General features: G+C 57.4%; 1 protein-coding gene across 3 annotated transcripts in view; it reads left to right on the forward strand.

Annotated features, from left to right (window-relative positions):
- Positions 1–9,819, forward strand: part of RGMA (repulsive guidance molecule BMP co-receptor a) — a 46,620-nt gene extending 36,801 nt beyond the window's left edge. For all 3 annotated transcript variants that reach the window (XM_055277129.2, XM_055277128.2, XM_055277127.2), the window contains 2 exons: positions 722–1,236; positions 7,516–9,819. In XM_055277129.2, coding sequence (XP_055133104.1) covers positions 722–1,236; positions 7,516–8,223 — 1,223 coding nt within the window. In that variant the 3' untranslated portion in view covers positions 8,224–9,819. The remainder of the gene's footprint in view (positions 1–721; positions 1,237–7,515) is intronic.
- Positions 9,820–12,239: the final 2,420 nt, after the last annotated feature.

Raw genomic sequence — 12,239 nt, forward strand, 5'->3', positions numbered from 1 at the left:
GAGGGATCCAAGGTTACTACTGTCAGTTGCTTCTCAGCTTGCTTCTCTGAGCAGGACAGAGAAGGATGGGACTACGGTCAGCATAAGGGAAGCCAGCTCCTCTATGGCTAGGGCTAATAGAGCAGTCATACCAGGCAACATTCACTGAGTTTTGGCTATGAATGCTGGGGCCAGACTAAGTCCTTTATACGTGATAAATCACTTCACACTCATCATCCCATCTTCCAGATGAGTATAACAAGGCACAGAGATGGGAGGTCATTTGTATAAGGTCATACAGTGCCAGGACTGGGGACACATATCTAATAGTGGGGCTAATTCCCTGCCAGATTCCTGTTGCTTTAGCCAGAATTCTTGGGGATGGCCATGAAAGTGTATATAGATGTCAAAGGCCCCGGGGTGGCCTGTCAGCTCCCAAAGTCCTACTTCCCCCAAACAGTGACCACTCCCTAGCAGGCTGGCGCCGTGGGAGGGTTCCCACTAGCCCTTTCAGCCTGCTGTCGTGCATGCCTGTCCACTTGGGGTCGCTATAGGCTTCGTAGAAGGACCCCTTTCCTACCACCTGCAGGAAATTTTTCACCATCTGTGTGTGGCGTGGGTGGCTCTGCCCTAGAGGAGGGGCCCTCGTGCGATGTGTGGCTACTCCCCGGCCCACAGATGGTAGCAGAAGCTGGGGTTGCCAGGCTGCACCCCAACGGTGTGTTCATTCCTTTCTCCTCAGCCACCTCCCCGTGCAAGATCCTCAAGTGCAACTCTGAGTTCTGGAGTGCCACGTCGGGCAGCCACGCCCCAGCCTCAGACGACACCCCCGAGTTCTGCGCAGCCTTGCGCAGCTACGCCCTGTGCACGCGGCGGACGGCCCGCACCTGCCGGGGTGACCTGGCCTACCACTCGGCCGTCCATGGCATAGAGGACCTCATGAGCCAGCACAACTGCTCCAAGGATGGCCCCACCTCGCAGCCACGCCTGCGCACGCTCCCACCGGCTGGAGACAGCCAGGAGCGCTCGGACAGCCCCGAGATCTGCCATTACGAGAAGAGCTTTCACAAGCACTCAGCCACCCCCAACTACACGCACTGCGGCCTCTTCGGGGACCCGCACCTCAGGACTTTCACAGACCGCTTCCAGACCTGCAAGGTGCAGGGCGCCTGGCCGCTCATCGACAATAATTACCTGAACGTGCAGGTTACCAACACACCTGTGCTGCCCGGCTCAGCGGCCACTGCCACCAGCAAGGTAAGGGGGAGGGGCGGCTGTAGGGCACAGCCCTGCCCTTTGTCTCTGCCCTGCGTGGACACTGAGAGGCTGAGAGGGCCTCGGGTGCCTGGGAATGGGGGAAGACGGAGCAGAGCAGGGACACAGGAGCACCCTCCCTGAAGGGGTGGGTCTCAGCTTCCTCCCTTCTTCCTCGAGCCAGCCCGGCCTGGCTGGCATAGCTCCATTTCACAAATGGGGAGCCTGATGCTCTAAGAGGCCAAGTGACCTTCCCACCCCAAGTGCACAGTCAGCTGGGATACTGAGCTAGAATTTGCCCCAGGCCCAGGTGACTCCAGAACCTGGCATGTTCTCAGCGGCCCCACAAGGCCACTGAGGGCTGCTGGTTTTCCGACCCAAGGAGGCCTCAGCATGGGGGCAGCAGGACTCAGGTCCTGCTTATGGGGCCGCAGCCACACACACAGCCATGGACCCACGCAAGTGGACACTCCTGTCTACCCCAGGCCTCCCTCCCATACCCACTTTTGGGGAGGATGTCCTGTGACCTTATATTCAGACTTAGCCAGAGGGCAAGGCCTCGAGGCCAGGAAGGAAGCTGGTGGCTCCCAGTTCAGGCGATGGGGACACGTCCGCCCTCCCCAGTGCCCGGCCCATCGGTGCCCCCTGGGGTTTCCAGCTTGGCGAAGTGGCAGTGGGTCTGTTTTCCTAGGAAGAGCCAGTTGGAAGGAGGCTGTGTGTCGGGCAGTGCCAGATTCACCACAAGGGCGTTTCTGTTCCTTCCCACCCGTCCACACCCAGAGGGGGACAGCGCGGTGACCTGGCAGCCAGGGAAATGCTCCATCCCTGCCACTTCCCTCTGCTCCGGTGGCCCTTGCCTGCCTGCAGGGGGTCGCTTTCTGGGCCCTGGCTGAGTGGGAAATAAGCAGGTTTTCACTCTATGGATTCCCAAGCGGGCCCTTGGCACCAGACCATGACGCCTAATGGAGAAGACTTGCAGCCGGTACACTCCACCCTGTGCCCCCGCAGCCCTCTGCATACTCAGGGCCTGCATCAAGGACCCAGCCACCTCCCCCACGGCCCCTGCACCTCCCCACCACCCGCCCTCCTGAGAGCCAAGACAAACGGACGCCAGGAGCCTGAGGCTGCAGCTTCTAAATCCAGGCACCAGCACGCTTCAGAGGGGACCCGGCCTCCCTCTCCCACCCTGCAGGTTCCCAAGGTCTAGCAGGGTGCACAGGGAGGTCTGAGGATGTGAGAGGGATGTGGACCCCAGGTGGCTTACTCCTCCAGACCCCAGGGGGTAGAAGCACCAAATGCGACAACAGAGCCAAGCCACACACCGGGAAGGATTTGTGATTTGTGTGCAGGGAGGCTGGGCTGCTGCCCCCATTATGGATGGGGGTGATGTGATGGGGTGGAGCAGTGAAGGGAGAACTTCCCTTCCTATCCCAGCATGGAGGCTTCCAGAAGAGTATGAAGCAGAGCTTCACCAACCCAGCCCGTTTCTGCTGCAACCGAAGGCCACCTTTGATCTCAGCAGGCTGAGAGCTCAGCCCTGTCACCCAGGCTCTGCTGGAGGCCAGACAGTGACAGCATCAATGTCTATGGCCAAGTCAGTCTCAGGACTCGGGCCAGACTGGGGTATTGCGGTCCCCCGGTGAGAACCTCGGTGGCTGGCTTCAGGCACCTTTGGCCTCTGCCCCCGCCTGTCTGTCAGGCCTCCGTTACTCAGGTGTTTTCGTTCACTCATTGATGGAGCAAACACTGAACAGACGTTGCATCTGTGCCAGCCTCTGAGCTAGTTGTTGCCCTCCCTCCCAAAAGCTCCCAGGCTAGTGAAGAGCAAAGACCAGCAAAGGGAGCTGGTGATGGGGGCTGGGGCAGCAGGATGTTGAAGGCCACTGGGAGCCTTGGCTCTGTCCAGACAACCGGGGAGCCCATCCACCAAGCTCACCCCTGAAGCACAGCATGAGTTTCCAGATGGAGGAACAGAGGAGTCGACATCCAAAGCAGGCGGAGTGGGAGAGCAGCCTGGTGTCTGCAGGGAGCAGGGAAAGGCAAGGGACTTTCATCTCCAAGATGATGAGGCCTCTGGGCTTCTGTGACGACCTTGACCACCACCAACGGAGCCCTCTGGGCCTGCCAGACTCTACCACCCACTGGAACCCACTCCTCTTTCCCCTCTCAGCCAGCCAGACTCCACTTGTCCCTGCACACCTGCCCTTGAAGGCCTCCCCTCAGGCTTCCCAGAGTGTGTCCAGCCCCTGCCTGGCCAGACCCTGACCCTGTAGCCATGAGATTTGCCTTCTTGTGCAGAAGCTTCATGTACAAGCCCTGTGTGCATGAAGCTGGCCCCAAACACCTGGGCATCACTAGGGGCCTTTATCTGTTTCTCATGATACTGGCGGTATCAGCCTATCAGCTAATCCCTCTGTTCTTGTGGACGATCAAAATCTAGTGTTTTCTACGTGGACATTTTAGCCAGTGTCTTACCCCCGTGGGACAGCCTTCTGTGCCCAGCCTCCTGCTCCATCACCCTCTTCCCAGCTGTGCTGCTAATACCCATTTTACAGACAAAGAAACTGAGACTCAGGAGAGTACAGGAACTCGAGTCTTGCGCCTTCCCCTTCCTTTCCCCGCTGGTTAGTTTTCCCCATAGCACTTGCCAGCCTGTCCCTTTGCATGATTCGTTTGCTTAGTCTGTGACCCCCTGAAGCATAGGGATCTTCTCCCTCGTGTACCCCCAGCCCCCAGCACCGGGCCTGGCATGGAGTTGGTGCTCTGTAAATAGTAGCTGAGGCAACCCGGGCTCTGCCTCGTGCCCGGTGCAGTGGAAAGAGCCAGGGCCCCTTCAGAAGGGGGAGCAGCAGAGGCAGGAGCGGCAGCCCGCCCGTGGCTGTGTTGGCAGCGAGCCTCCAGCTTTCGACAGGCCCCCTTCATGCTGTTACTTGTGGTTGAGTCCCTGGCACCGGTGCCAAGAAGAGTCAAGCAGCCTGTCAGCCTTCCAGGAGGCTGTCTCTGCGAGAGATGGTGGTTAGAGTGAAACCAGCCTTTCCTGTTCCAGGGAGACTGATGGCACTTGGAAAGCAGGACACCCCCCCACCCCCAGTGTCTGTGTGGCCCTGCACACCAGGCAGGGACACCAGAGTCCCCCATCCTCCCCCCATGGCAGGACCACCCACGGCCCAGACCACCCTGGTTGGTCCACCTCCGGCCCCCCCAGGCGGCCTCCACACCGAGGTGGGCTGGCCAGTGGGTGGAAAGAAGGAAGAAGTCGAGGTTGAACCGTATGAAGTTGCCATTTCCATAGGTCAGGAATGGTAGAATAGCAGTGATTTCATCAGGTTCGAGGCTTAGGGCTCCATGCTGGATGGAGAGGCTGCAGCCACCTTTGACATCCCACTGCAAACAGGAAGTGTGCCGTGTCCTGGGGGCCAGGCTGGGACCCCTATAGGAAGGGAGGCGAGGAAATCGAGTCCAGTGCTCAAGGAGCTGTGCGCTTGGGGTCCTCCTGGTGCGGTGCTCCACGGACTCCTGCAGAGCCCCGGCCCCAGGCAGTCTCCATCAGGCACAGAAAGCACAGCGCCGGGTGCCCGAGATGAACGGGCTCATGAAAAGACTGCCATTTCTTTTCAAGTCTCCAGCAGCCTGCCCCTTGTTCAGCTCCTCCCAGCCTTGCCTTTCTGACTAACACGGTGAGAGGACAGGATTTTCCTTCTTCAGAAGCCTTGGCCTAGGGTCTCCCTCTGTTCTTCTGGGGGTTCCACACCCCTCAGGCTACCAGTTCTCCTCACCTTGTCACCCTGAAGCCTTATGTCAATATGGGGAACCCACAAAGCCACAGCAACACAGCCAGGGGAACCTCTAGTGGCTCTGAATACCCCACTGGCTTGTATTATCTAGAAGGTTCTGGGACCCCCTTTCCAGGCCTCAGGCCTCTTAGCACCTGGCCCTGAGGCCATGGCCCTGGGCCAGCCCTCCCCAAACTGAGGCCACTCTGCTGCACCCCTGGCCTCCGGGCCCCAGAGAACAGGATGGCCTCTTGCTGCATCCCTGGCCAGACCCCACCTTCCACCTTCCTGCAACTCTCCTGCCTGAGCTGAGGTCCTTCTGTGGTTTCCCTGCTTCCCTTCCCCATCAGAGCAGCTTTTTATTTCCTGTTGCTTTCTAGCACCTCGCACTGTGCCCTCGCCACACATCTGCTGTTAGGCCAGAAACTCCCTTGGCACTTGGCGGCATTGCCCTCTACCCAGAGAGCCGGCCAGGCAGTCCTCATGCCTCCCCCAAGTGCCCAGGCAGAGAATGGCTGTGCATGTCATCAGCAGCTCCCCCTTGCTCAGACCCCTTCAGCCTGCAGACCCTCTGAGGCCAGGTCGGGGTGGGATCCCTTGGGAGCGCTGTCAGCCCGCCAGCTAGCTGGCCAGACCCTCTCCTGGGTGGGGAGGGGTGAGCCCTGACCTACGGAGGGGTGAGGGGTTGGGGCTTAGTGGTGGCGGTAGTTGCCCGGCCTGGGAGAGGGTAGTGCAGCAGATAAAGGTGGGGTTTTAGCAGGAGGTCACAAAAGGCCTGGGTGCCACCTTGCCCCCTTCACCCCACCTCCCTTCCTGGCTTCAGGCTGGGAGCTCGGGTTCCAGCTGCCCTTGGTCCAGGGGGACCAAGGCACCCAGCACTCCCATGGCAAAACAGCTGGCACCTGGGAAAGGAGTGGAAGAGGGGGTAGTTTTTTTCTCTCCCAATTTCTCTTTTTCCAACCCAGATAGCCTACTTAGGGTTAGGGAGAAAAGAACAGCCAGATATCACTCAGGACGGGGACAGCAGAGGAAACTCACCTGCTCCCCTGGCCACTGGCCCTCCTCCTGTCAGGCCTCCCACCCTATGGGCTTGTGGCCAAAAAAGCCTAAAGTCTGGAAACCCAGAGTCTAATCCCAGCTCTGTCTCTTGCTGGCTGTGTGACCTTAGGCAAGTTACTGCCTCTCTCTGAGCCTACGTTTTCTCACCTGGAAAATTGGGAGTAATGTCACTGACCCTTGCGGTGTCACACGAGACTAAAAGTAATACACGCAGTGCCTGGCATGCTGTATGCAACCAGTGCACCTGTGTCTGGCTCTCAGGAGGAGAATGGTGCCACCCAGCCAGCTGCTCCTCCAGCAGCTCAGTCCAGCCCCTCACCCCTGGCCACAGGCTCCAGCAGAAAGGAGCCTCCCTGCTCCAGCCCTGGCCAAGGCTGTGCGTTCAGCTTGGAACCTCCATCTCCCTTTTACCAATCAGCACCTTCCTCCTTTCCTGTTCCCCTCCTCCATGGCCCAGCTTGGGGACCCCTTTCAGCAGCTTTGGGACAGTGGCTTCTGCTTGCCTCTGCCTGCTTGCATGGATTTTGCCCTATTCATTCTTTCTTTGAGCATCATTTCCCTCCATTCCACCTGCCGTAATGTTCAGACATTTGCTTGGGTCCTTTGTCAGGAATTGGGCTCCAGTACCACTGTCATTATGCAAGATGATGTTTGCAAACCATATTCGTTTCCTATCGCCACTGTAGCAAATTAGCATGAACTGAGTGGTTCAAACCAACAGAAATGTTTTATAATTGTGGAGGCCAGAAGTTCAGAATATGTCTCATGGAGATAAAATCAAGGTATCAGCAGGGCTGGTCCTTCTGGAGACTCCAGGGGAGAATCCATTCATTGCCATTTCCAGCTTTTGGTGGTTGCCAGCATCCCTTGGTTTGTGGCCACGTCATTCGAATCTCTGCCTTGTTGATCACATCACCTTCTCCTCTGTCCTAGTTAGTCAAATTTCCCTCTGCCTCCTTCTTATAAAGATACTTGTGATTCCATCTAGGGCCCACCCAGGTAATCCAGAATAATCTCTTCATCTCGGTGTTCTTAACCTAATCACATCTGCAGGGTCCCTTTCGCCTTCTAAGGGAACATTCCCAGGTTACAGGGATTAGGGCATGCTCTCCTTGGGAGCCATTATTCAGCCTACCACACTGGGCTTTTGACTTTTTATTTTTATGGTTCACTTCCCTATATAGTAAAAGCTAGTTTTCTACTTAGGGTAGTGGCCTAACATTTTTCTAAGTCACTTTTTAAAGTAAAAAAGGCAAGTTGTTTTCATTTAAAGAATGTGAAGTGCACAGCTGCGCAGATGGAGCTGATCTGTCCAACCTGGGGAAGGGAGTGTCTGGAGCATCCCTGAGGATCCTTCATGCCCTCCTCTCAGTCTAGACCATCTTAAGTGTGGGGCTGTGCCTCCTCCCACTGTGCCTCACCCACTCTCCTCTGCCCCTTTCCCTGGCAGCTCACCATCATCTTCAAGAACTTCCAGGAGTGCGTGGACCAGAAGGTGTACCAGGCTGAGATGGACGAGCTCCCGGCCGCCTTTGTGGATGGCTCTAAGAACGGTGGGGACAAGCACGGGGCCAATAGCCTGAAGATCACTGAGAAGGTGTCAGGCCAGCACGTGGAAATCCAGGCCAAGTATATCGGCACCACCATCGTGGTGCGCCAGGTGGGCCGCTACCTGACCTTTGCCGTCCGCATGCCAGAGGAAGTGGTCAACGCTGTGGAGGACTGGGACAGCCAGGGTCTCTACCTCTGCCTGCGGGGCTGCCCCCTCAACCAGCAGATCGACTTCCAGGCCTTCCACACCAACGCTGAGGGCACCGGTGCCCGCAGGCTGGCAGCCGCCAGCCCTGCACCCACAGCCCCCGAGACCTTCCCGTACGAGACAGCCGTGGCCAAGTGCAAGGAGAAGCTGCCGGTGGAGGACCTATACTACCAGGCCTGTGTCTTCGACCTCCTCACCACGGGCGACGTGAACTTCACACTGGCCGCCTACTACGCGCTGGAGGATGTCAAGGTGCTCCACTCCAACAAAGACAAACTGCACCTGTATGAGAGGACTCGGGACCTGCCAGGCATGGCGGCTGCGGGGCTGTCCCTGGCCCCCCGGCCCCTCCTGGGCGCCCTCGTCCTGCTCCTGGCCCTGCTCCCTGTGTTCTGGTAGACGCGTAGATGAGGAGGGAGGCGCGGGCTCTGTCTTCTCGCCTTCTACATGTGTGGGCCGGGACCGCCAACGGGGTGCAGATCTCCTGGCGCGTCCCCCATGGCCCTGCAGAACGCCAGGGACCGCCTGCTGCCAAGTGCTCAGGCATGGACCCCTCCCCCTCTAGTGCACGTGACAAGGTTGTGGTGAATGGTGCCGTGATGTTTGTGACAGTAGAGCTGTGTGAGAGGGACAGCAGCTCCCCTCGCCCCACCCCCGCAGTGTGAATGTGCAGAACAGCCCCTCAGGCTGAAGCCCCCCCACCCCCACCAGAGAGACACTGGGAACCGTCAGAGTCCGCTCCTTCCCCTCGCAATGCACTGAAAGGCCCGGCCGACTGCTGCTCGCTGATCCATGGGGCCCCCTGTGCCCGCCACACGCACGCACACACTCTTACACGAGAGCACACTCGAACCCCCTAGGCCAGCGGGGACACCCCAGCCACACAGGCATCCTTGGGCTTGGCCCCAGGCAGGGCACCCCCGGGGCTCTGCTTGGCACCTTAGCAGACTGATGGAATCTTTTGGCCAGTAGGTCGTGCCCGCCTGGTGCCTTCTCGCCTGTGGCCTCCCTGCCCGTGCTCACCTGGCTGCTGTAGGTACCAGTGCAGGCCCCAGTTTTCAGGCACCTGCTCAGCTGCCCGTCTCTGGCCTGGGCCCCAGCCCCTTCTACCCTGTGCTTAGAAAGTTGAAGTGCTTGGTTCTAAATGTCTAAACAGAGAAGAGACCCTTGACTTCTGTTCCTCTCCCTCCTGCAGATGCAAGAGCTCCTGGGCAGGGGAGCCCGGGCCCCAGGGTGTGGCAGGAGACCCAGTGGATGGGGCCAGCTGGCCTGCCCTGATCCTCTGCTTCCTCCTCACAACCCCAAGAGCCCCCAACCCGGTCCATCCACATCTGGAGTCTGGGGAGAGGAGCAGGGTCTTAGGACTCTCAACTCTGAGCAGCCCTAGCAGGGTCTTCAACCTCTAATCTCTTCCCTTAAGCCCTGTGGCCACACAGCCAGGAGAGACTTGCTGCTGGCTCCCGCCTCATTTCAGCCTAGGGTGCCCATACAGGAGCCCAAACAGTCCCACCTGTGCTGCTATGCCCACAGCACAAAGCCAGGCTTCGCTCCCAGAAGTGCAGCCAGGCCCCAGAGGGTGATCCTGCCAGCAGCCCTACAGCCCCACACCCTACCCACCCATCAGCATCCACGGCAGCCCCTCTGCTGTTCCCCAGGGACCTCTCATACACTGGCCAGGAGGCTGCAGAACGTGTGTCTCCCCCTCCCTCCGAGAGGTCCTGCTCCCTCTGCCAGAACCGAGTGGGCGGGTGGGAGCGTGCTCGGGGCCCGGCCTCTCCCTCCCCCTGCTGGTTTTAGATGGTCCCTATGTTGGAAGTAAAAAGTGAAGCACTTTATTTTGGTTGTATTTGCTCACGTTCTGCTTGGAAGTGGGGACCCCTCACTGCGTCCACGTGTCTGTGACCTGTGTGGAGTGTCACCGCGTGTACATACTGTAAATTATTTATTAATGGCTAAATGCAAGTAAAGTTTGGTTTCTTTTGTTATTTTCTTTTAGACATGTTGGAGTTTGTTTTCTGAACAGACTTTGCTCCCTTGAGGGGGGTGGAGGATGGACTTTCGTGGTGGGATCCCCTGCAGCAAGTGTGTGTGTGTGTGTATGTGCGCGCGTATGTGTGTGTGCATGCCTGTGTGTATGCGTGTGCATGTACGCATATGTGTGCGCATGTGTATGTGCGTGTGAGTGCTGTGAAGGCAGATAGAAGATGCAGCAGTTTAACAACCACCACACATCGCTTCTGTAAAGTTACTTTTCCTCCTCACGATGAGCTGTCTTTGGAGCTTGGCAGGCCCAGGTCCTCTTGTTCTAGTGACAGTGGAACACAGTCAGGGAGACAGGTGACCACATGTTGGAGAGACACACGGTGCCCTCTGGGATGAGATGGGTGGGCTGGCCTGAGATCCGGGATGACTCCGTCTCAGCCACCGCTATCAGCCTGGAGCCCCAGCTGTGGGACTGCCTGCCACCCTCCCTGCCGATGCCCATCTTCACATAGCCCGGGCGGGGCAGTGGCGCTGCAGGGGAGGCTGCTGTCCACGTCATTGTGGGACCAGGTTTATTGCCAGCTGTGATCACATTTCATCTGTAAAAACTACCCAGTGAATCAGGAATAAATTCAGGCCCATTTTGCCGATGAAACAGACTCTGTGAAATTAATTGAGTTGCCTAGGGCTCCGTAGCAACGGGAGGGACAGCCTGTGCACCTAGGTTAGTGTTGCCCTGAAGCCACTTCTCTTCAAACTAAATGCCATGAGGCAGAAGAGCAGCACAGTTAAGCCAGCTACGCCCTGGCTTCTCCACCTCCCCAGCAGTGCGACCATGGGCAAGTCACTTCACCTCTCTGAGCCTGCATGCTGTTCTCTGGAAGATGGGGGGGTGCCCGTCCCATACACTTGTTTGGAGAGTCCGGAGTTCATTCCTTTAAATTGCTTAGGACAGGGCGGGGCACACATGGCTTCTCTGGTGGTGGGAGGGAGGGGGTGGTATTATCCCAAAGCAAGAGAAACCAGGTAAGGGGAGAAGGAAAGGGGCGATACAGACCCTGGACTCTTGGGAGAGGTGAACTTACAGGCTAGCAAGGGGAGGAGTCCCAAGAGTGGCCATGTACATTAATCCCAGGCAGACCAAGAAGGCTGAAGAAAAAAGAGAATTTTATTTTATTTTATTTTTGAAATGGAGTCTGGCGTCTTGCTGTGTCGCCAGGCTGGAGTACAGTGGCACGATCCCAGCTCACTGCAGCCTCCGCCTCCCAGGTTCAAGCAATTCTCCTGCCTCAGCCTCCCAAGTAGCTGGGACTACAGGCGCACACCACCATGCCTGGCTAATTTTTTGTATTTTAGTTGAGACGGGGTTTCACCGTGTTGGCCAGGATGGTCTCGATCTCCTGACCTCGTGATCCGCCTGCCTTGGCCTCCCAAAGTGTTGGGATTACAGGCGTGAGCCACTGCACCCAGCCAAAAAAGGAGAACTTTCTAAAGCCCTGTTCTTGCAGGGCTCCCAGAGAGAACATGGGAGTTGGGTTTGGGAGGCAGGAACCAGACTGGAAAGAACAAAACATACCCAGCATCTTCCCTGGTGGCCGGAACTGTCACTAGAGGCCTCGTGCCCTTAGCAGTCAGTGGGACAGAGTGACTCAGGGAGGCAGCAAGGAGGAGCGGAGCCATTGGTGCTCAGCCGGCACAGAGAACACTTATTGAGAAGCCAGGGCACACAAAAGAAAAAAAAAATCTCTATTAGATGAAAATGCTAAATGGCACTAGCCAGAAAGTATTCTTGGTTTGGAATTTTTTTTCAGGACCCTAAATGTAACCGGCTGGAGTTCTTTCCCAAGTGCCATGCTGCTGGTTGCCCTCATGAACATGGAAATTTCATCGTGAATATGGAACACAGCATCCTCAGCTAAAAGATTCCCAAGAAGCAGCTTCATCTTGCAGGACAGGCTAGGTTTGGAGGCTCTGGAGGTTCCTGGCTGCCAGCTCTGCGGAGGCCTGCGGGCTGGAGGTAAATGCATTAGCACACGGAGGTGGGCGCCTCTCCCCGCCCCATCCTGTCTCACTGATGTGTTGCCGAGAACTCCTGGAGTTCTTGTTTAGCTAACCAGAATTTGCAATGCTAGAAGACAGGAGAGAAACGGCCTTTAAAACAAATGAATGAGAGTCATGATGAAGGGGGCAAACTGTGGGGTGAAAATCATTACCAGAACACGGGCAGAGACCCGTCAGAGCCAGGCAGGAGAGAGTCATCAGAGCTGTGCCAGCAAGTGGCATGGAGCAGGGGTGGCACTTGGGCTCGGGCTGCAGGCAAACTTGGCGTCAAAACTGGCTCAACCCGTCGCGAGCTGTGTGGTCTCCTTGGGATTTTTTGAGCCTTAGATTCCTTATTTGTAAAATGGATTTGTGAGTCTCCACCTCCCGAG

Source organism: Symphalangus syndactylus, chromosome 5 (assembly GCF_028878055.3).
Source record: "Symphalangus syndactylus isolate Jambi chromosome 5, NHGRI_mSymSyn1-v2.1_pri, whole genome shotgun sequence".
NCBI classification, from domain to species: Eukaryota; Metazoa; Chordata; class Mammalia; order Primates; family Hylobatidae; genus Symphalangus; species Symphalangus syndactylus.